The sequence below is a fragment of the Thamnophis elegans genome, chromosome 1, assembly GCF_009769535.1.
Source record: "Thamnophis elegans isolate rThaEle1 chromosome 1, rThaEle1.pri, whole genome shotgun sequence".
Taxonomy (NCBI): Eukaryota; Metazoa; Chordata; class Lepidosauria; order Squamata; family Colubridae; genus Thamnophis; species Thamnophis elegans.
In genome coordinates, this window is record NC_045541.1 from 48,208,639 (window position 1) to 48,232,550 (window position 23,912).

The following is a 23,912-nucleotide window of genomic DNA, read 5'->3' on the forward strand; positions in this document are numbered from 1 at the left end:
TGGTCAAAGAAAGAGTTCATCACGTGCTTTAAAAATGCCGTAAAAATTAAACCACGGCTTCCTAAGATACCATTTCTGTCACTGGATAAAATGAGGAGGGCGACTCAAGGCAGCGAGCAACCCTGATTCAACAAAGTGAAAGAAGGAACGCGAGCAAGCGCCCGCCCGCCTCTCTTTTCCGCCCGCCGAACAGTGCGCGCTTCTCCTAAAGGCCTCTTTTGTTTGACGCGCCCGCCCGTTCGCTCTTGCCTCTTTCCGCGGCGCCCCTCCCATGGCCGCGTTCAGGGAGGGAGGGAGCGACGGAAGAGGCGGCCATCTTGGGCTCTCTTGCCGGGGCTGTGCGTGTGCGAGCCGGGGGGGGGTGAGGGAGGGAGGCAAGCCAAGGCTGGGGTAAGGGAGTGACTCGCTCCTTTGCGGAAGTGGTGCCTTCACTCCCCCAGAGTGGAAGGAGGAGAGAGAGAGGCCCGCGGGGTCGTCGGCACCTTTCCTCAGCGGCGTCTCAAACCCGTGGAGGATGGCAGGGCGGCTCCCGGCCTGCGTGGTGGACTGTGGCACCGGGTGAGCCCTGAGAGAGAGAGAGAGAGAGAGAAAGAGAGGGAGATGAATGGGCGACTGGGCGCGCGGCAGCGGCGGAGGCTGACAGTTGGCTTCCAGCGCCGGAGAGGGCGGGGAAGGGAAGCGGCCGGACTGCCGCTGCCTTTCATTGGGGCGCGTGGAGCGAGACGGAGCTCCTTTTCCCCTCTCTTCTCACCCCCTCACCGGGCATGGCAGGGCTTCCTGCCCCTCAGCCACCCACCCACCCAGCCCCCTTTATCGATGCCATTTGGGGGTGGCAGGTGGGGAGGAGGAGGGAGAGGAAGAAGGGTATTTCTGAGTGCCGGGCCGACTGGCTTCTTCCCGGCAGCTCGTTTTTCTGCCTTTCGGCGGTCGGCCGTCAAAAGACGAGGTTTTTATAGGCAGAAGGGGGCGAGTCACGCCCTAAACTGGCCGGGTTCAAACCGTCCCCCCGTTTTCCAATCCTGCGGGAGGCTTCGGCCTTTGCCAGAAGGGAAGGCTGCATTGTCTCCTCCTGATAAAAAGTTAACCGAGGTAGCCAGCGGTCTTAATTCATTGTGTGCTTTGCGTGGGATGACAGAGCACCTTCCGCGGCTGGGAAGGAGACCCTTTTGGCCCGCTGAGTCTCCCTCCCCCCTTTTGGAGTGAAGAGGTTGCAAGAGATTGGATTTGGATTTTTTTTTGCTGTTGCATCGGTCCAGCCGTTTTTCCGGTAATGCTGTTAGGATGCAATTTTGGAGACGAACGTCGACAGCCTTAATTTCGTTTAGGAAATAGCCATCTGAGGGGGGTGGAGGGGGGTTGTGTTGTGTGGGAAAAAAAAAAAAAACCAGCGCCAGCCTTTCTCGGGTCAAACTGGCCTGTATATAATTTTCAACTAAGTTCAATATACGGGGATGAGGGGAGCCTTCAGATTGGTGGCTTCCTTTTGCAGTGCCATGATTTGTTCATATGTGCCATTTATTCAGCATTACTTCTCTCTGTGTGGGTGGAAAAAAAGAAGTCTGCCCTCTCTAATGAGCAAGCGCAGAGGAACTTCCTTAGTTTTGTCAAAGGCGCTTCCTCCTTTCAGGCTTTTATACCTTATAAGGCAGTTTTCAGTGACAAACCTGAACCAAATCCTTTTGAGAAACCACTTTTCTTATTTTGTAATTACTAATTAATGTGGAGAAAAGGCGCCCAACGTTGCTATTTTCTAACATAGAAAAGACCTTCAATGACATTTCTTTCAAGGAAGAGCAGACATGGAAGATAGCATTAGCAGTTTATCTAGGAAGCAAAGACTTCCTAGTACATAGGTAATTTATGTCCTTCATTACAGTTTCTTAAGGAACTGAGTTGAGGTGACTTCATTTTGTGCTTTCACATTGTTTCATGCTAATAAAGATGGGTTTCATAGAAAATTCTGCATGCAAGTTGGCCGTTGCAGCAGTAGCTCAATATAATTGCAAGTAAAATGCTTCTAACTAATCATTTATCCATCAGCCACAGTTTTCTGTTTAAAAATGGTTAATTACATTTAATTATTTTTTTTGAGAAATGTGTCATCAAACAACATTCTTTGGAAATTGTGATCTTCCCTTTCCATTTGAAAAACAAACCAAAACCTAAACGTATCTTCATAAGGAATATGATTGTGATAGTTCACTTAAAAAGAGCACAGAATATATAATTGGATGTAAAATTGCAGTAAATTACAACTTGTACTGGTTGCTGCTTTGCTGCCTGTAGTAACTTACAAGATATGTGTGGGTACATTGAAATTACAGTACAGTGTTTATTGTAATACACTAATTAAAGAACATGTCCTTTTTTTCATACAAAGCTGTTTTTGCATATTGAGAAGCTAACTATACCAATAGGGAACTCTGGTGACATGTTTCATTTGTAAATTTGTGCATAAATGAAAATGATGGGAAATAATCAAAAGAGAGAAAGGGATTTAATTTTAGATTCTGCAAAGGGGGCTATCAATGAATGCAGTCATTGGTGTGCAAAGCGCAGCATCTTTTAATTAGTAACTATGATTACACAATTGCCAAAATTGAAATGTGTCAGTGGCCCTAAAAAATCTGGACTCTGAGATCACAAGCTTTAAAACATTAGAACTGAACATTAGGGAATTAGAATTCCAATATATTTTAAGGTTGCATCTTTTTTATAATCTCTTTTAGTATCACTGTATAGAGACACCCTATCTATTTCTTGAGGTGGTGACTATATACCCCAATTCTATATGTGCACATGTAAATTTGTGCAAGTTTCCACTGTATTCTGCTAGTCTTACATATTGGTCTCAAAATATGAGTGGAACAGATAGGAATATTAAAGGGAAAAGGCTGGATAGCCTTTTATGTTAATATAGTGTACACTATGAAAATGTTTTAGAATTGCTTTAGAAAATTTGCCACATATATTTATGCCTTAGTAACTGGATACAGCTATAAATATTTGAATAATTACTAGTTTACACTGTTGGTTAAAATGTTTCATTATAATATTGTACACTTTTTGCAAATGTGTTATCACATTTATGATTGCTGTAGTTCACAGTTAAAAGTGCAAAGAATTACAGGTAGTCCTCAACATACAACAATTGAGCCCAAAATTTATGTTGCTAAGTGAGAAATTTGTTAAATGAGTTTTGCCTCATTTTACAACTTTTCTCACTATATTTGTTTTGTGAATCACTGCAGTTCTTACATTAGTAATATGGTTGTTAAGTAATTCTGGTTTCTTCATTGACTTTGCTTGTCAGAAGGTTGCAAAAGAGGATTACAGGACTCCGGGACACTGCAACCATAATCAATATGAACCAGTTGTCAAGCATCTGAATGTAAATCATGTGACCCTGGGGATGCTACAATGATCATAAGTGTGAAAAATGGTTATAAACCACTTTTTTCAGTACCGTTGCAACTTTGAATTGTCATTAAATGAACTGTTGTAAGTTGAGGACTACCTGTAGTGGCTTCCAAGGCACTTATATTTTGCAGCATTCACTTTATGTCCAAGAGATGTATTGGAGAACAGCAAAACTAAAATACTTCCTCAGGAATACATTAAGGTTCCTGAATTAAGTGCATTAGAAGTCTTAAAATATGATATGACACTGTCTCTTGAAGTAAAAAGTTAGAATATGATTGGTTTGAAATGTTGAAGTACATCTTAATTCAGACATATTAAATCAGGTTTACTATATTAGTTAAAGTATAGACTAGATGATATTACTCTGATCTGCTTTAATTTGGAATCCAGCATTGATCAGGAGATCAGTGACATAATAATCTGCCTCCAATTCTGGGATTGATGACATAAAAGTCTGCTTCAACTTCCAGGATTCTGGGATTGCAAAACAGTGAATATTTGTGAATGATTTGAATATGTACCTAAAATGTGCTTATTGAATTACATTTAGAGAAAAGTAATATATCTAAATTTACTATATTTTATAAATTTATTATGTAACCTTTTTCATCTGGATATCAGGATGTTTAAGTGGGTTTTTATAGGTTGTTTAATATTTTGAATTACTTTTGAGATGAAACATCCTATGTGATATATTATTAAATGTGGTTCAGATTGTAGTTGCATTAAAGGAGAAAACATGTTGCATATAAAAATTGTGCACTTGGGTGCTTATGCATAATTTCCACTAATTTTAGTGCTTTTAAATATGCGTGAGCAAGCTCAGAATTGTTATACATGATAAAAATAATAATAGCTGCAGAAAAAATGGAATTAGTAAAAACATGAATCAAAAGTCTTATAAGTTTTGTATCTTTAGGCCAAGCTGCACAAATGATGTTGTGTTGTTATACTAAGGATCACACTCCAGAAGTAGAAAGGGCAGGAGGACCCCCAATGTGGTAAATGGTTTTCAGGAATTAAATAGTGCATAAAGCTTCTTTGTAAATTCATCATTAAGGGCTCACTTTTTGCACTCCTGCTTTAGGTCTTAGAATTTTTTCGAGAGGCCATATATTCCACTCATAAAGCTACACGTGTATTCACGTGTATATTTAAAATAAGATTGAAAGAAAAGTTGAGTGGTTATTATTTGGGCTTGCTAATAAAACTATTTTTTCCCCCAAATCTCTATACATTATCAAAATCTGCTTTGGTTTAGGAATCTGGACTTTGGGTGATTTTAGGGATATTGTACACAGAAAAGCAAGGAGGACAGAAGACATGAAAGTTCATTGTGTGTCTGAAAAAACATATATTATTTTACGTAGACCAGTGTGCCGATAGCTAGTCAGAAATAGGTTTTCCAGCATTGCTTACTAAGAACTACCGTGTTTCCCTGAAAGTAAGACAGGTTCTTATTTTCTTTTGACCCCTGAAATAAGCGCTTGGCCTTATTTTTGGGGAACTCTTATTTTTGAGGTTCAGGAAGCAGCGAGCATGGTCATCTCATGGCTGCTGCTGTGTTACAAAATTTTCGGAGAGGGCTTATTTTCGGGGAGGGCTTATTTTAGTGCATGCGCTCAAAAGCCCGATTGGGCTTATTATCCATGGAGGTCTTATTTTCGAGAAAACAGGATAGTATGAGTTGTTATGCCTGAACAGTTATAACTAACAATTACTGCAAAAAATATGCTTTATTTTAGGAAGACACTTAGAACTTGATAGCATAAACTACGTAGGTCTAAAATGCCTAAATTGCTTTTTCTGAACATCACAGAATAAATAATCTCATGTTGAAAATAGGAAATGTACTTCACTGAGTGACTATGAGTAGTCACTCCTCACCCAGCCTACCTCATGGTATGGTTATAGGGAAAAATGGAAGAGCATGTGCTTCTATGCTACATTGAGTGTGTGAAGGAAGTTGGGGTATAAAACTCTCACACTTATATCCTCTCTTTTGTGCAGTACAATAAATTCTTTGTTTAGCAGCCTCCCTCCCTTTTAGTGGATGTAAAAGATTATATTTATGTATAGGGATCCTCCCCCCCCTCCCATATCAGCCAAATTTATTGCTTCAGGGTCTGATTTGAAGAAGCTAAACATATTAATTTTACATACTAATAGAATAGAATGTTACATAATTTGTGGTTAATTTGTTTGCGTGTGTGTGTACGTGTGTACCCTAATTCCTTCAAGTTGATATGTTTTAAGAATTTGTAAACTGAATAAATATGCTTAATATTATAAAAGAAAAACATAGCCAATTAATGGTGGTGTAGTATTTGTAGTATTATAATGATAGCAATTATGTGCTTTAGATACATAATAGTACAATTTTCACATATATCCTGCTTTTCTAAGATTTGTTATTTTCATCATTTTTATCAGATAGTGTTACAACGCACAATTGACTATAATCCGGTATCTCCAGATATATTGAAAAAATATATTCTTGCTGGAAGTTCAAAAAACTCAAGATTGTTACCCCTGCACATATCCTTGATATTGGAACTATTCCCTCTTCCTCTTTATAAATTAACAGAGGGTTATTTGTCTGCAACCTTGAAGTATCAGTTTCTTCCTCCAACTTCACAGACTTTACAAATGGAAGTTAAAGAGTTGTAGTTCCTTACTTTAAATCCACATTAGTTTAAGTAATTAACTAAGAAGAAAAATGCAGACAAATATGCACTATCACAGCCAACAATTTCTTGAAAAGGTATTTTGGTGAATGTTCTAAAGCAAAACCTACTTTTTAATAAATGAAGTAGATATTACTTGTATTGTTTATATGAATCTCACATTTACCTAAATTAATTTTAACTGATTTGAGTTATATCACCTTGTCCTATATATGAATAACTTCAGAGCAGGTATTTGTTACTATTTAGCAAGACTTGAATAATATTTGAATTCTAAACATGTTATTTCTTCAATAACATTCTTAGCTGTAATTTGTGTATTAAATTTTATTAACTAGCTATATTGGAAAATTTCAGTCCATAATATTGAACATTAATAGTGTGATTAAAAACTAAAATAACAAAAAGTAAAAGTGAATAGCTATGTATTATCACTGGTGCCAACCCAAGAATCTAATAACACTTAACTTTTGAGAACCCAGTGGAATTCTTTGTCTTTAAAACTTTTTAAAAAGGATGAGAACTAACTGAACCTCTGTGGAAGTGAGCCAATTTCCTGAGGTGCAGTCCATCACAGAGAAGAACTTTTCCCAGGATTCTGTCATAAGCACCTCTTGAATCTGGGACACACCCAATATTCCTTGTTGGGATGAGCACACTGGACAGGTTGGTTCTATTTGGAGGACATGTTCCTGCAGATGTAGGGCTTTTAAAGTTAATAACCATACTTTGAATTACAGCTGAAGCTAGTGCTATTCTGCAGTATCAGTGTTAGGTGCTTACAGTTGTTCTCATCTGCTACCGTTAGCTTCATCTGCATCAATTGCATTTTCCAAATAGTTGTAGTAGTCTGTTGTGATGCTAGGAGTGTGAATAAGCATTACTAGATCCTCTTGCAACTATGTAGATTTAAAGCTAGTAAATCAGACACTGTTGGTTTGTTGATTAACAATCATATATTATTGATCTTTGAAATCAAATGACTTAGTGGCTAGGAAAACAAGTTTAAAACATCACAATAAGAATAAAATCAGCATTAAAAAAGTGATGGTGAATTCAGACACCAGCATTCTAGATCCATTCCTCTGCTGGCTAACTAAAACTGCCTGGTTGTGATGGGAGGTCAGGGTTCTAACAGTGGAATCCCTCCTTGGTTGAGGAAGTTGTTCTTCTATCTCTTGAGGAAGTACTGGTTCATCCTCTCCTCAAGAAATCATTGGACTTTACCATACTAGGCAATTTTTAGTGCTATGCAACCTCTTCCTTCTGGTAAAGGTAATTGAGAAAGTAGTTACAGAATAGACTTGCGACCAGTGGTAGGTTGCAGGCGGTACACCTCTGTATGGGCGTACCGGAGCCTGCCCAAAGCTCTGAGTACCGTTCTGGTCCGGTGCTCTGGAGGGCCCACCCACCCGCCCGAGCTCCTTACCAGTTTTTAAAGTCTTCGGCGCTTCCGTGAATGTGCATGACGCATACAGTGCCTGCGCTCCGCTCCACTGAACAGCTGGAGCGTCGCAGAGGCTTGCACAGGCGCTAAGACACATGCATGTTGTACACATCCATGTGGATGCCGCCGGGCCCGTTCCAACCGTACTGGAACCCACCACTGCTTGGGACCCAGGATAAGGTGGATTAATTGGACTCCCTTCAGTCAGGATTCGGGTCTGAGTATTGGCCAGAAATGACTTTGTTTCATTTTCAGTGACCTCTTGCGGGGACAAGATTGGTGATCTGTATCCATGCTTGACCTTTTGATGGCCTTAGGTTCCATTGGGCATTATATCCCTCTAGATTGGCTCAGAGGGTTGGAGGTAGGTGGCACAGGGTGCTACTGGTTTACCTTCCTCAATTCCAGTTGTTGCTAATTAGGGAGATGTCTCACCCTTGGCCCCTAGTATGTGGAGTGCTGCAGGTTTTTTGCTCTCTGGTGCAAAATACAGTGGCATGGGCAGTTATGTTTACAGCTAGAATGACACATATTACACTGCTGAGTTGCTTTAATTAGTTGCTAGTTTGCTTCCAGGTTCAATTAAAGATGCTGTTTTGACCCTTAATGTCCTGTATCATTGGGGTTGGATTATTTGAGGTACTGTCATTTCCCAGTTACTTCTGCCCATTCCATGAGTTGTAGCCCATCTGCTAAGGAGCTACACTTGGTGGGACCCAGGATGCAAGGTTTTTCTGCCAAGGCTTCTGCCCTATGGAACATCATCTCCACTAGGGGGAAATTGGCTGCAGCTTTTGGAAGTTCCTCAAAAACTCTAGCATCACTTGAACACCATCAGCATTGACCAATCAATCAATTGCAAAAGGCAGCTTTGCTTGTAACACCTTACATCCTTATAACACCTTACTTATAAGGTGTTACAAGCAAAGCTTATCCCTTTAATACTATCAAGCAACAGTATGTGCTTATTCCAGATCCTTAGCAAGGATTCAATAGATGGATAAAAATATCAAATCCGGTTTAAACATTTGGCTGACTGCTTGACAAACCATAATAATGTTTTTAATTGTAGATTTAAAAAAATGTTTTATGGTCTTTATTGTACCTGGCCCAGAATCACAGTTTGTGAGATTGGTGGCATATAAATATGATAAAAATAACAGTTCAAAACAAACATGGACTGAGTAGAAAGAATAGAATTGTTCTGTTTTCAGCATCTTTCTAAATGTGATCAGGGAGGGCCAGCTTGATGCTACAGTGAGACTATTCCAAAAATGGTACTTCTACTGAGAAGGGAGTGTATCCTGGAGAAATAGTAACACTGCTTCTTAGTGTTGAAACTCATCTCCAATTTGTCCCATCCAGACTTTCACTGCCTTTAAGCTTTGAGTCAGGAGTTTCACAGCACCTCTGGCCCGACTTGGAATGCATAACAGATGACCCCTTACCATGGACTGAAATGTTAATCTATCCCTATAGTCTCGTGTTTGTGAAAAACTGGGAAAGAAAAGAGTGGTTCCTAGTACCATAGTGGCTATTTAATTATTTGTTTGGTGTGTTTCCTCTGTATTGAATTGGAAACAATTGAAATGTTTTAAAGCTTATCCTTTCCTTCCAGTGTAGCCTGATTCAGTTCTTTAACTTAAAAATCTAGGAAAGTAAAAGGAACTATTTATCTGATCCTGCAAAATGGCTTTGGAATACTCTAGTTTCAAATATTGAATCAGATATAACAATTTACTCTGTGTAAGCCAAGTTGTATATTACTTACTCAGAAAATATGAGATTACAATATATTGCAGTCCTGTCAGATAATGAAAACTAGTGTTTGTTATTAAATTGGAAATTAAAGATGTTCCATGATGATTCTTTAAAGAATTGTATATCTTTTTCATTTAAAATAATGTGTTGAGTTAAAAAAATATCCTTAAATATATTTGATTCAATGCATTTTTCTTTGAAAAAAAATCTAGATCTATGTATTGCTGAGTATCATTTCTTCTGTTCTACTTGTCCATTATTTTCTTGCACAATATAACTTGATATCCACATCTTATTCTGAATGAGAAATTACTGTTTAAAATGAACTTTAAATATTTGAACAATAAAGTAGTAAAAGAGCAAACAGGCTTGGTATTAGGTGTCCTCAGTGTCTGCCAATAAGCATGTTTATTTTCATGATTCATTCTTCTACATTTTTGCTAGAGTAGCTATGAATATTTTTAGATATGCTGAACTATGCAGTATAGGCTTTACTGGAAATACATATAACATTTTTTTCTAATCCTTAAAATACTTTGCAGAGGATAATTTACTTCACAAGATACTAAACTTTATATAGTGAATAGTATTCTGTTTTAGTTTTAAAAACTTATCATTTCTGGGTGTTGGAGTATTGCTTGACTTACGTTTTTTATTGGAACTTCTTTCGCACTAACAGTCTAAACTTGAGAGTCTTTCTTTAAAGTAACTCCTGATTAGTTTAGTAGTAGTATGGTATGTATAGATGAGCAAGTGTAGAACTAAATACTAAAATGTCAGTTTACTAGCACATGTAATACTTGGTTAACAATTGTTCTATTTAGCAACCGGTCAAAATTTACGATGACACTGAAAGAATAATTTTATGACCAGTCCTCAAACTTATGACATTTGCAGCATCCCTGTAATCATGTGATTGCAATTTGGAGGCTTTTCAAGCAGAGTGTGTTTATGACTGTTGAAGCATCTCGAAGTCATGATTGCAATTTGAAAGCTTCACAGCTGGCTTCTGACAAGCCAAGTCAATAGAGAACCTGGCAAGTCGCAGTCATGGGATATCTCCCTAAACTGTGTGTGATTTGTTTAATAGCCATAATGGGACAGATGTTAGGTCCGGCATGATCAAGTGATGTTTCATTTAATGACTGTGACACTTATCAATGGAATTGCTGTGCCCACTTGTGGCTGTTACAGATAACCTCCTTGTGATCAAAATTTGGGTGCTTGGCAGGTTTTCCACATTTATGATCTCTGTGCAGTTCAACTGCCTCTCCCTCATCTTGACCCTTTTGGCAACCCTAATTTTCACCACTTTTGCCTACCTGTGCTGTCTTTTTCCTTCCACAGCTGATGAGGTACACCTGATCTCTATACCAGGCATACTTCATCAGTAGCAGGAGAAGAATTGGGAGGGTCCTCTTTCCCTCCCTCCCTCCCTCCCTTCCAATTAGCAGTATATCAATAATAAAATAGATGATAGGTAGGTAGGTATATAGATAGTTACACACACATATATCCATGTGTGTGTAGGAATGCACACACAATAAAAACCTGGCATCAAAGTGAAGATTTCATATGCACCTCACCATATCCCATACCTGGGGGAGGAAGCCAGGTCTTTTCAGAAGTCTAGGAGCGTAGAACCCTGCCAAACTTCAAGAGTTGTGCAAATAAGTATTGGGACTATGTTTATTTACCAGTTTTATTTTCTAACATCTTTGGGGAATTCAAAGACATTCTCTTAAATAGAGATGATAGCAAAACCTGGTTATTTGGTTTCTGAGATGCCAGCTTCTCAATCAGTATTTTAAAATAAGCTTTGAAATTTAAAAAAATGAGCAGGGATCCTGACAAGCACTAAGAGTGCCCATAGTTACCATAGAAACATTATTGCCTGCTTCTCTTATATATAGTTCACAAATTAGTTTTTTAGGTAGGGATATAATAGTATTGTACTTGCATGGCATCATTATATGAATGACTAAAGACTACATGACATACAAATAATAACCGTAACCCTCTTTTATGACTGATCTTTAAAAATGTGAGGTACAGGAAAAGGAGGAGGTGGCAAATTAATTCAGATCCAACATGCATACACTTCATTGAATGCCAGATGGTGAGAGCAAATTGGATTCTGTAAAATAACAAGTAGAAAGGCATTTCAGAAATCTCTATGAAAATCTCCTGCTTTTAATTATGGAATATGGCCCATATGAGAACAAAGAGCATTCAATGGTGCAGCTATTGCAAAGGGAAAAGATGTGATATTTACAGAGAAAGGTGAAAGTTGATGCAGAGAACAAAGACAGAGGAGAGAGCAACTGTTGAACACATATGGATGGGCAACAAAGCTGAAGCGAGGTGTAGATTTGTTATGTTGTGAAATACTAAATGTGACTGAATCCATGTAGTGGCTATTATAGTAAGGTACATTGCTTATGGACACATGTTGAGAATTTTTGGCTTTATAACTAACACTGTGTTAAATATCAAACAATCCTGGAAACAGTTACTTAAATTTTCTGCCTCTCTCAGCAAAATATGGTATTTGTTGCATTTATATCCTACCTTTTCTTTGGAATTCAAGACACAAAGATAGGGAGCTTCTCTCATTTTATCACTACATCAAGAACCCAGTGAGGAAAATTGAGTTAAGCAATTGATCCATATTTATTTCACAAACTCCATAGTTAAGTGGGAAGTTTCACTTGAATGGCATTTAATAATGGCAAATAAGACAATGAGGCTATAACTGAAATACTTTCAGTAGTGGAATAATTATTCCTTTATTTCTTAGGGGTTAAGATATTTCTCTTCCCCCCCCCACCCCCTTAACAGACTATTAATGTGGGGCTAGAAATATAAGACCAGCCAGGTCTCGAGACACATTTATTTATTTATTTGAATCCTCAACTTACGAACACAATTGGGACCACAAAAGTGGTGTGTTCCAGATCCTGTTGCAACCGGTACAGTGCTATGGGGCCGTGTATCCACCACATGAACATGCACATGCATACTTTTTTTTTAAAAAAAATTAAAATTTATATGCCGCCCAATCCCGAAGGACTCCGGGCGGCTTACAAAAGAAAAAAGAAGAAAAAGAAAAGGAAATAAGAAAAGTTTAAATAGTTTAAAATTCACAGGACACACATTCGTTCTAATCGTGGCTGGACCTTAACAATGAGGTCAACAGCCCCAGGCTTGCCGGAACAGCCAGGTTTTAACAGCTTTCCTGAAGGCCATGAGAGTGGGTAAGGTCTGGATCTCTGGGGGTAGCTAATTCCAAAGGGTCGGAGCAGCCACAGAGAAGGCTCTCCTCCGGGGGCCCGCCAGCTGACACTGTCTGGCTGACGGCATCTGAAGGAGGCCCAATCAGTGGGATCTTACTGGCCGTTGGGAGGTATGTGGCAGTAGGCGGTCTCGCAGGTACGCTGGCCCTAAGCCATGTAGGGCTTTAAAGGTAATAACCAACACCTTGAATTGCGTACGGAGACCAATTGGTAGCCAGTGCAGCTCGCGGAGGACAGGTGTAACGTGGGTGTATCTCGGTACACCCAATATCGCTCGCGCGGCTGCATTCTGGATTAGCTGTAGTCTCTGAACGTTTTTCAAGGGTAGCCCCATGTAGAGTGCATTGCAATAATCCAGCCTTGAGGTGACAAGGGCATGAGTGATGGTTTGAAGTGCCTCCCGCTCCAAATAGGGCCACAATTGGTGCACCAGGTGAACCTGGGCAAAGGCCCCCCCTGGTCACAGCCGACAGATGGTGTTCCAGTGTCAGCTGTGAATCCAGGAGGACCCCCAAATTGCGGGCGCTCTCCTAGGGGTGTAAATTTTTGCCCCCAGGATTAAGGACAGACTTTCTAGGCTGTCCTTCGGGGGCAGCATCCAAAGCCACTCAGTCTTATCGGGATTGAGCACAAGTTTGTTCATCCCCGTCCAGATCCCGACAGCTTCCAGGCATCGGCACATCACATCCGCCGCTACACTGAGCTGGCACGGGGCAGATGATACAGTTGTATCATCTGCATACTGATGGTACTTTATCCCGTGCTGTCGTATGATCTCACCCAGTGGCTTCATGTAGATGTTAAATAAGAGGGGGTACAAGACCGAGCCCTGGGGCACACCACATTTGAGGGGCCTAGGGGTCAACCTTTGCCCCCCGACCAACACCGACTGTGACCTGTCAGAGAGGTAAGAGGAGAACCACCGTAAAACGGTGCCTCTCCCACCTCCTCCAGGCGTCGCAGAAGGATACCATGGTCGATGGTATCAAAGGCCGCTGAGAGGTCAAGAAGCACCAGGATAGAGGAATGTCCCCCCAGAGATCATCAATCATTGCGACCAAAGCGGTTTCCGTGCTGTACCCAGGCCTGAAACCAGACTGAAAGGAGTCTAGATAATCCGCTTCATTCAAGGTCTGTCAGAGTTGAAGCGCCACCACCTTCTCAACAACCTTCCCCAGAAAAGGAAGGTTGGAGACAGAATGATAGTTTTTTAAGATAGCTGGGTCCAGGGAAGGCTTCTTGAGGAGGGGTCTTATCACTGCTTCCTTCAATGGTTGCAGGAAAGACCCCTCCTGCAAAGATGCGTTAGTAATCGCCTGGAGCCAGCCTCGTGTCACCTCTCTGCTGGTCGAAACTAGCCAGGAGGGGCACGGGTCCAGTAAACAGGTGGAGGCACTCATCACTCCCATGGCCTTGTCCACTTCCTCAAGGGTGACAAATTCAAACTCATCCCAGGAAATCCGATTTAAGATTCACCCTCGGCATCTCAGCTGGTATTGCCCAAACGGAGTCAAGGTCTGTCCGAAACTGAGTGATTTTATCCGACAGAAACTGAACAAACTCCTCAGCTCTTCCCTGCAGGGGTTCCCCCGCCTCCTCACCTTTCAGGAGGGAGCGGGTCACCCTAAACAGGGCAGCTGAGCAAGATTCCGCGGATCAATAAGAGCGGAAAAATGTGTACATTTTGCCACCAGTATCGCCACTAGGTAAGTCCTCATAAAGGCTTTTAATAGTGTTCGATCAGATTCAGAGTTACTAGCCCTCCAGCGTCCTCGACGCTTCAGCTGCTCGGCAGAGCATCACGCAGGCGTCGCACACTCTGTGTGCATGTGCGGAAGCCTCGAAAAGCTCAAATACTGGTAAGGAGCGCAGGCGGATGAGCCCTCTGGAGCACCATACCGGAACGGTACCTGGTGCTCTCAGCAGGCACTGGTACGCCTGTACTGAGGCGTACCGCCTTCAACCCACCACTGGACCACAAATTCTGTCACTCTGAGATGTTGTTAAGTGAGTCACACATAATTTTATGACTTTTTTTGCTGCAATTAAGTGAATTATATGGTTTTTAAGTGTATTTGGCTTCCCCCATTAACTTCATTAGTTGGAAGCCTCTGGAAAGGTCAGAAATAGCGATAAGTGTGCTGCAACCAAAAATGGTGCTCATGTGACCGTGAGGACACTTCACAGTCATAAATGCAAGAACCATTTGTAAGTCAATTTTTTTTTAGCACTTGTAATTTCAAATGATCACTTTAAAAAGTCCCTGTGTGTGGTTGCCTATTTCATAGGATGACTCATAATAATTCATAAGGAAGTGGTTTTAATTACAGAGAGTCTTCAACTTGAAACAGTTCATTTAGTGACCGTTCAAAGTTACAACAGCACTGAAAAAAATGACTTGTGACCATTTTTCACACTTACAACTGCTACAGTATCCCAATGGTCGCACAAACAAAATTCAGGTATTTGGCAACTGGTTCATATTCATGATGGCTGCAGGTCATGTGATCCACTTTTGCAACCTGACAAGCAAAGTCAATATGGAAGACAGATTCATTTAACAACCATGTTACAAACAAATACAATAATTCACTTAACATCTGTGACAAGAAAAGATGTAAAATGAGGCAAACTCACTTGACAAATGTTTCAATTAGCAACATAGTTTTTGGGTTCAATCGAGGACTACCTGTATATGGCCTATCAGACTAGTCTATTCTAAATGGAAAAGTTTTTAAAAACATAGTTGTTCAGTGAAGCTTAAAACATGGCTGAGTGGGTGTGCCTTATTCTGTATCTGGCTGCCACATTTTACAAGGAGTTCTTTAACAGCTACAGCCAGTGTCAATTCTGTAAGGCAGCTTAGCAACCATAGCTATCCTGCTTCTCTAATTCTAATCAATAAGGTATACAACAACAAAATAGTCCCAAAGTCAGAAATGGGAACCTTATTGGAATAGCTCAAGTCCAAGAAAAGTTTCAAAGAAAGGGTCTCTGATGTTGCTGCCAAAGATGATATCACATCTGTCACAAATTAGCCTCCCAGATAGAAAATAACTTTTCTATATATTTAATAACTTTTTAAATGGGCGGTTGTGATCATCCCAAGCTCCTGGAAAATTTTAAAGAAAGGACTGAACTCATTGTTAACTGGATTGCATTCGCTGGGACTTAACCTCCTCCAACAAATGGGTCCAGAACACCATTCGGTATGGTCTCTCACTCCACTTCCTCACCAACCTCCCGAGTTCCTTTCGGAGCTGCCCGGTCTCAAACAACCCAACCCGGAGGTTGCTGATGCAGGAGGCCATCCAACACCTGTTGGACATCAGGGCCATCCAGCTAGTGCCTCTAGAGCAGCAAGGCTAGGGGTATTACTCTATTCTCTTTGTAATTCCTAAAGCCTTGGGCATCTGGAGAGCGATTCTTGACTTGAAATGCCTGAACTGTTTCATCCGCTATTGGAGGTTTAAGATGCATTCACTGCATTCCATCTTGGAAGGGATTAGTCAGGGAGATTTTCTCACCTCCATAGACCTCACAGAGGCCTACCTGCATATACCCATAGCTCCGGAACACTGTAAACATCTCAGGTTCTGCTACCTAGGGCACCATTTCCAGTATCGAGCCCTGCCTTTCGGGTTGTCGTCTGCTCCCTTTCAGGAAGGTAATGGCGGCATTGGCAGCTCACCTGAGGCAGGTTCCTTTTCGAATTCAATGTTATTTAGATGACCTGTTGTTACAGTGATCCTCCTTTAAGGATCTAGACACCACAATGACAGTCCTGAGAGACCATGGGTTCTCAGTAAATCTGGCCAAAAGCCACCTTCACCTGTCCACTAGTCTGATCCACCTAGGAGCCCTGATAGATATAGAGACAGGCAGGGTTCCTCTGTCATCAGAAAGACAGCTCTCTCTCAGACAGCTAGCTACTCAGGTAGCCAGGGGGTGTCCTTAGCCACACTGTCCAAACTGCTTGGCACCGTGGTGTCTGTCATTGGCATAGTCCGTCGGTTCCACACCAGAGACTTCCAATGGTTCCTTTTGCCTTTCCAGCGAAGGCGCATGAGCTGCTCCCAGACAAAGGTTCTTCTGCCCACAGAAGTATCCCGGTCACTGACTTGGTGGATGTCCCCGGCAATCTCCAAGGGCAAGATCTTCAGAAAGCCAGACAGGGTGACGGTAACAATGGATGCAAGCTTGTTTGGACGGGGCGCCCATCTGCAGGCTCAGATGGCGCAAGGACAATGGAGCCAGGCGGAACTGACTCAACATAAACTGGTTGGAGCTCAGGGCGGTCCATTGGGCCCTCCTGCAATTTCGCCACCTTGTCAGGGGCAGCCACATCTTAGTCCTCACAGACAACATCACCACCAAGGCTCACATAAACAGAGAGTGGGGGACCAGATCTAAGGCCCTCATGAAGGAGGCCAAACGACTAGGGCAGTGGGCCAAAAGGAACCTTCTGTCATTGACTGCAGAACATATAGCAGGGGTGGACAACATCAGAGCCTACTGGCTCAGCCGGACCGAGGTGGACAATTCAGAGTGGAGGCTGCAGCTGGCAATATTCGAGGAAGTGGCAAGGCACTTCAGATGCCCGGAGGTCGACCTATTCACCACCCCTTTTAATGCCCAGCTCCCGAGGTTTTATTCCAGGTATCAGACATGGACGAAGGGAGTGGGGACTGTCTGAGTGAACGAATGAGTGTGTCTGATTCGGAGGGCCTGTCAGGGAATGCGGGAGCTATAGGTGTGGTTGGGGGGACCACGGACACGGGAGTGGGCCGGAGCATTACGGTCGTAACGGGGAGGGGCAGATATGGCGGGGACTTTAGGGCTGGCCATTACCGGGGAAGGAGGGTTCGCTACGTCACAGAGATCCCTCCTTCCGGCCCTATGAGTCCCACTCCGAGGCCAGATGGCGCGAGTAGTCAGGACCCTGGTCTCCGGCTGTTGTCGCTAAATGCCAGGTCTGTTGTTCACAAGGCTCCCCTCGTCCGGGACTTAATTTTAGACGAGGGGGCAGACCTGGCATGTATTACTGAAACCTGGCTGGGCCAGGAGGGAGGAGTCCCCCTCGTAGAGATGTGCCCAGAAGGATTTCAGGTGCTTCATCAGCCGAGAGCTCAGGGAAGGGGTGGGGGTGTGGCTATTGTTATTCGGGAGTCTTTAGTACCTCGTAGGATCCCTGCTCCGGAGCTTGTCGGGTGTGAGTCCCTACTGGTGAAGCTGGACCTCAAGGGTCAAGTGGGCCTGCTGCTAACGTACCTGCCTCCCAACAGCGTTGCAGCAGCCCTCCCCTCGCTCCTCGAGTCGGTAGCCGAGCTGGCAATTGAGTTCCCCAGGCTTATGGTCCTGGGGATTTCAATTTGCCTACGCTCGGTGAACACTCTGATGGGGCGCAGGAGTTCATGGCTTCCATGACAGCCATGGGCTTGACCCAGATAATTCGGGGCCCAACTCACTCTGCGGGTCACACGCTCGACCTCGTATTTCTTTCGGAGCAGTGGATTTGTGATCTTGGTCTGAGGGGTAATGAGATCATACCCCTGTCGTGGTCAGACCACTGCCTACTGAGGCTTGACTTCCGAAGACCAAACCCCCACTGTAGGGAGGAGGAACCGACCAAGTGGTTCCGCCCCAGGCAACTTATGGACCCTTTGAGGTTCCAGACGGAGCTTGGGGTTATTCCTGATACTCTCGCCCACAGTCCGGTAGAGACTCTGGTTGCTGCCTGGCATTCGGCAGCATCGGAGACCCTCGACCGGATTGCGCCACTACGGCCCCTCCGAGGCGGCGGATCCCGGAGGCCTCCTTGGTTCACCGAGGAGCTCCGGGAGAGGAAGCGCCGGAGGAGACGCCTAGAGCACCAGTGGAGGTCCGATAAATCCGAATCGAACTGAGCACTCTTAACAACCTGCACCAAGGATTACATCAGGGCACTTAGGGCAGCAAAGAGATCTTATATTGCCACCTTGGTTGCGTCCGCCGAGTCCCGTCCAGCCGCCCTGTTTAGGATAACCCGTTCCCTCTTAAATAAGAGGGATACGGGGGACCCCTTGCAGGGTAGGGCTGAAGCCTATGCCCAGTTCTTGGCGGACAAAGTTGCTCAGTTTCGGTCGGATTTGGACTCCACCTTTGCAGAGCCAGCCGAGACACGAGAGGACGATTTGGTAGACCATCGCTGGGTTGAGTTTCAGGATGTTACCCCCGGGGACGTGGACAAGGCCATGAGGGCTGTGAGTGCCTCCACCTGTGTACTGGACCCGTGTCCCTCCTGGCTGGTTGCTAACAGCAGGGACGTGACACGGGGCTGGATCCAAGCGGTTATTACCGCCTCGCTTCGGGAGGGGCACTTCCCCGCTGCGCTTAAAACAGCGGTGGTGAGACCACTCCTGAAGAAACCATCTTTGGATCCAGCCGTACTTAACAACTATCGTCCAGTCTCCAACCTCCCCTTTATTGGGAAGGTTGTTGAGAAGGTGGTGGCCTACCAGCTCCAGCGGTCCTTGGAGGAAGCCGACTACCTGGACCCCTTCCAGTCCGGCTTCAGACCTGGTTACAGCACAGAAACCGCTTTGGTCGCATTGACCGATGATCTCTGGAGAGCCAGGGATGGAGGCCACGCCTCCATCTTGGTTCTCCTTGACCTCTCGGCGGCTTTCGATACCATCGACCATGGTATCCTTCTGCGACGACTGCGGGAGGTGGGGGTGGGAGGCACTGTTTTGCAGTGGTTCTCCTCCTACCTCTCGGACAGGTCGCAGTCGGTGTTGGTCGGGGGACAGAGATCGACCATGAGGCCCCTAACATATGGGGTGCCGCAGGGGTCGGTCCTGTCTCCCGTACTATTTAACATCTACATGAAACCGCTGGGCGAGATCATTCGGAGGCACGGGATAAGATACCACCAATATGCGGACGATACGCAGCTGTATCTGTCCGCCCCGTGCCAACTCAATGAAGCGGTGGACGTGATGAACCAGGGACTTGAAGCTGTTAGGGACTGGATGAGGGCTAACAAGCTTGTACTCAACCCAGAAAAGACCGAGTGGCTGTTGTGTTTCCCTCCCAAAAATTTGGTTGGTGTTCCATCGCTCAGGCTGGGGGGCCAAATTTTACACCCCTCAGACAGGGTTCGCAACTTGGGAGTCCTCCTGGATCCGCAGCTGACCTTTGATTACCACCTGTCGGCTGTGACCAGGGGGGCATTTGCCCAGGTTCGCCTGGTGCGCCAGTTGCGACCCTACCTGAACCGGGAGGCTCTCACAACAGTCACTCGCACCCTCGTGACCTCTAGGCTGGAATACTGCAATGTGCTCTACATGGGGCTGCCCTTGAAGAGCATCCGGTGGCTTCAGCTAGTCCAGAATGCGGCCGCGCGAGTGATTGTGGGTGCACCTCGGTTCGCCCACATAACACCTATCCTCCGTGAGCTGCACTGGCTACCTGTTGATCTCCGTGTGCGCTTCAAGGTGCTTCTTACTACCTACAAAGCCCTTCATGGTAGTGGATCTGCGTACTTGGGAGACCGCCTCCTGCCAATCACCTCCTCTCGACCCATAAGATCTCACAGATTAGGCCTCCTCCGAGTGCCATCTGCCAGCCAGTGCCGGCTGGCAACTACGCGGAGGAGAGCCTTTTCAGTAGCAGCTCCGACCCTCTGGAACGATCTCCCCGTGGAGATTCGTACCCTCACCACCCTTCAGACCTTCCGCACAGCCTTCAAGATCTGGCTATCCCGCCAGGCCTGGGGGTAAGACCATAGTCCGCCCCCACCCGAATGTTGTATGAATGTTGCTTGGTTTTAATTATATATTGTGTTTTTATGTTATTGTATGTCTTCCCCTCCCATACAAGTTGTTAGCCGCCCTGAGTCCCCTCAGGGAAAAGGGCGGCCTATAAATAAACTCAACTGAACTGAACTGAACTGAGTGGACGCTCTCTGATGCCCATGGCCCCAGGAGCTCCTCTATGCATATCCACCATTATCCCTGATTCCCAAGGTCATACAGAAAATCCTGCGGGAGTGGGCAGGGGTGGTGCCCCACACTGGCCTTGGTTTGCCGATCTCCAATCTCAGTGGACAGGCCCTGGAAGATTCCCCAAGAGAGGATCTCTCTCAGCCAGGGATCGCTGGAGCACCCGGACCCTCAGTGGCTTCAGTTGACCGCTTGACGCTTGAGTGGAGCATCCTGAGGGAAGGCCACTTTTCTCCCAGGGTGATACAGACTATTCAGGTGGCTTGCAGACCTTCCATGGAGCACATTTAGGGCACTACATGGCATTCCTTTTCAACATGGTGCAGTTCCAGGGGCCACAATCCAGTTTGAGCCACGATCCTGCAGGTTCTGGACTTCCTTCAGGCAGGCCTGGACAGAGGGTTAGCTCCCAACACGATTAGGAGACAGATCTCGGCCATTTCATCGGTACTTCTGTGCGGTAGGTCACAGACCTTGACTCACCACCCTATAGTCAGGCGATTCCTCAAGGGGGCATCCTGTCTTAAGCCACCTACGTTACACAGGTACCCCTCCTAGGACTTGCATAAGGTGTTGGGCGCTCTGGCAGGCCCTCCTTTCTAACCCTTGCGAACTGTGTCTCTTACGGTTTTGACTCTTAAAGTTGCCTTCTGGGGGCCATCACCTCAGCCAGGCGGATATCCGAACTACAGGCTCTATCAGCCAGGGAGGATCTCTGCGTTCCACCAGGACAGGGTGATACTAAGTTTGGACTCCTCCTTCATCCCTAAGGTGTGCTCCTGCTTCCATCACTCGCAGGAATTGATATTGCCCAATTTCTGCCCGGACCCCTCTCACCCGTTAGAGAGGAAGTGGCACACCCTAGACATAAGGAGGGCTCTGAGGATTTACCTCAGAAGAACCCGGCCAAACAGGAAGTTTGTCTCTTTCCAGCCGGGATCCCTGGGGAACAAGGTGACATCCACCACCATAGGCAGGTGGTTATGAACCTGTATTGTTACCGCCTACCAAGCACAAGGTCTGCAAACACCGAGCTCTATTACAGCGCATTCCACACGAAGCGCGGCCACCTCAACAGCCTGGGCCACCCAGGCTTCATTGACTGAGATCTGTAGGGCAGCTACGTGGTCTTCCCCCTCATCATTCATGAGGAACTACAAACTGAACTCCTTTGCCTCGGCAGAGGCTTCATTTGGGTATAGGGTGTTACAGGCTGTGTACAGAGCCGAGATGACACCTCACCAGGCATAAGGTTGTGTGAGCTTGTAACCCTCCCTAGGGACGTGTAAGCTTTGGTACGTCCCATCCTGGACACTCCTCCCCTTACTGTGGAGAAAGGGCGTTGGTACTTACCTGATACGCCTCTTCTCATAGTAGGGGAGGAGTATCCAGCCCCTCCCTGATATGGTTATGTAGCAAAAGCATTATGTTTGGTTGTTAAACTGTTATGTTGAAGGAATAAATAAAGGTTGAATCTAAGATAAAGTCTGGAATGGATGACACAGGGAGTCAGATAAGGTTCTTCGCCGATAACTGGGTGGTACCTGGTGGCCAGGGGCGTGGCCCAAAGAGCTTATCTGACTCAGCCCAATCAATTAGAGGACAAGGTCAGCCCATCTTGATACTCCTCCCTCACTATGAGAAGAGGCATATCAGGTAAGTACCAACGCCCTGTCTTATACACTGAATACAGCATTTTTTGCCTCCCGAAACCCTGCCCCCTTCACCAAAATGGCTGTGCAGAGCCTTTAGGAGGCTTATAGAATGCTCCTGGGGGCTGGTGAGGGCAGAAATGAGTGAAAAACGGGCCGTTTTTTGCTCAATTTTGCCCCCCCCCCCAGAGAACTCTACAAGACTCCTAAAGGCTATGCATGCCCTTTTTTTTGAAAAAAAGAAAAACGGGCCTGTTTTTGTGAAAAACGGTCCATTTGGGGGAGGTCTTCAGAGTGCAAAAACATTTTTTAAAATTTGCCTCTTCAAAATCATGGTGCGTCTTATACTCCGGTGTGTCTTATACTCTGAAAAATACGGTAGATTCTACGATAAGGTATGGAAGATTCCATTAAGTTTTGTTTAAAGAAAGACTATAAATGTGCACTAACTATTAAGACATACCTTGCTTGGATGCAAACTGCATTCACTCAACAAAACTGAAAATGTCTTGCAGGAAATAAACCTGCATATCTCTAGCAAGATAGCATTTTTGTATCAAAGACTATTTTGAAGAAAATAGACTATTTTAAAGAGATTGGGATCAACTGGAAGGGTGACAGTTTATTATGAATATGCCCTACTATTTCCCTATTGTTTTTGTTGGTTTTTTGTTATGGTCAGATAATCGGTACAAGATATTGTATTATATTGTTTATGCATCTGTTCAGTATATCTTAGCATTGTCACTTGGAACAAAAATATTACCTTGTGCTGCCTAACTTCACATTTCTTAATGGGCTTTGTTTTGACAGATGTATAGTTGGCATCAGCAGTATCTTTTCAGTACTGTCCTGAAAGATTTAGGCTAATGACACTCGGTGAGGAGACTGTGTCTCTGATTAATAATTTTGTATATCAATATTTGATCATGTGACTTTGATTTGTAAATACTGCAGTTTTGCTGATCATTTTTAAAGTAGATTGTTTATGTTGTTTTGTCTTACAGGTATACCAAACTGGGATATGCTGGTAATACAGAGCCACAGTTCATCATTCCTTCATGTAAGTGTTTTGGGATACATTGTTGTGGTTTTAAAAGATGTAACTGCATTGTCATTTAATTTAGCTCACAGTTTTAAGAATATTCATACTTTTGAAATTCCATTTAAATGAGGTTTATACTTTTATTTTGAAACCACTTTAAATGTGTTTTCAGATTACAAGATACACTTAGAATTTATGAATTTATAAAGAGGCAAAGTTCATCATTGAACTTTTTGATCATTGTATTATTGGGCTAATGGAAAAACCTGAAAAAAATGTAATTAGTATTGAGTTCATTTAGGCCCTCTTTTGGTATTTTATCAAACTATGTCTTTTATCTAAAGTTATTCTAATTAGGATATAGAGTAAAATTAACTATCTGTTGGAAATTTGTATCCTTTCTGGTAGTTTGGCACTGGCTGAATGATTAGAGTCTTGCTGGAGCAGGACAATTCATTTCACTGACTAATAAATAGAAGCAGGTGCAATTAGAACAAAAGATGATTAAATGAGAAAGTTTTATCAATTTCCAGGAGAATTGCAATCTTGGCTCTTTTACTGATCCAGGATTTTATCATTCCCCCTTTCTTTTTTTTGGTGCTTGGCTATTCTGTAT

At 43.9% G+C, this 23,912-nt stretch overlaps 1 protein-coding gene across 1 annotated transcript in view; it reads left to right on the forward strand.

Moving 5' to 3' along the window:
- Positions 1-354: 354 nt before the first annotated feature.
- Positions 355-23,912, forward strand: part of ACTR3 (actin related protein 3) — a 42,830-nt gene continuing 19,272 nt past the window's right edge. The window contains exons 1-2 of the mRNA XM_032215561.1: positions 355-558; positions 23,259-23,314. Of these exons, the coding sequence (XP_032071452.1) occupies positions 515-558; positions 23,259-23,314 (100 nt within the window). The 5' untranslated portion in view covers positions 355-514. The remainder of the gene's footprint in view (positions 559-23,258; positions 23,315-23,912) is intronic.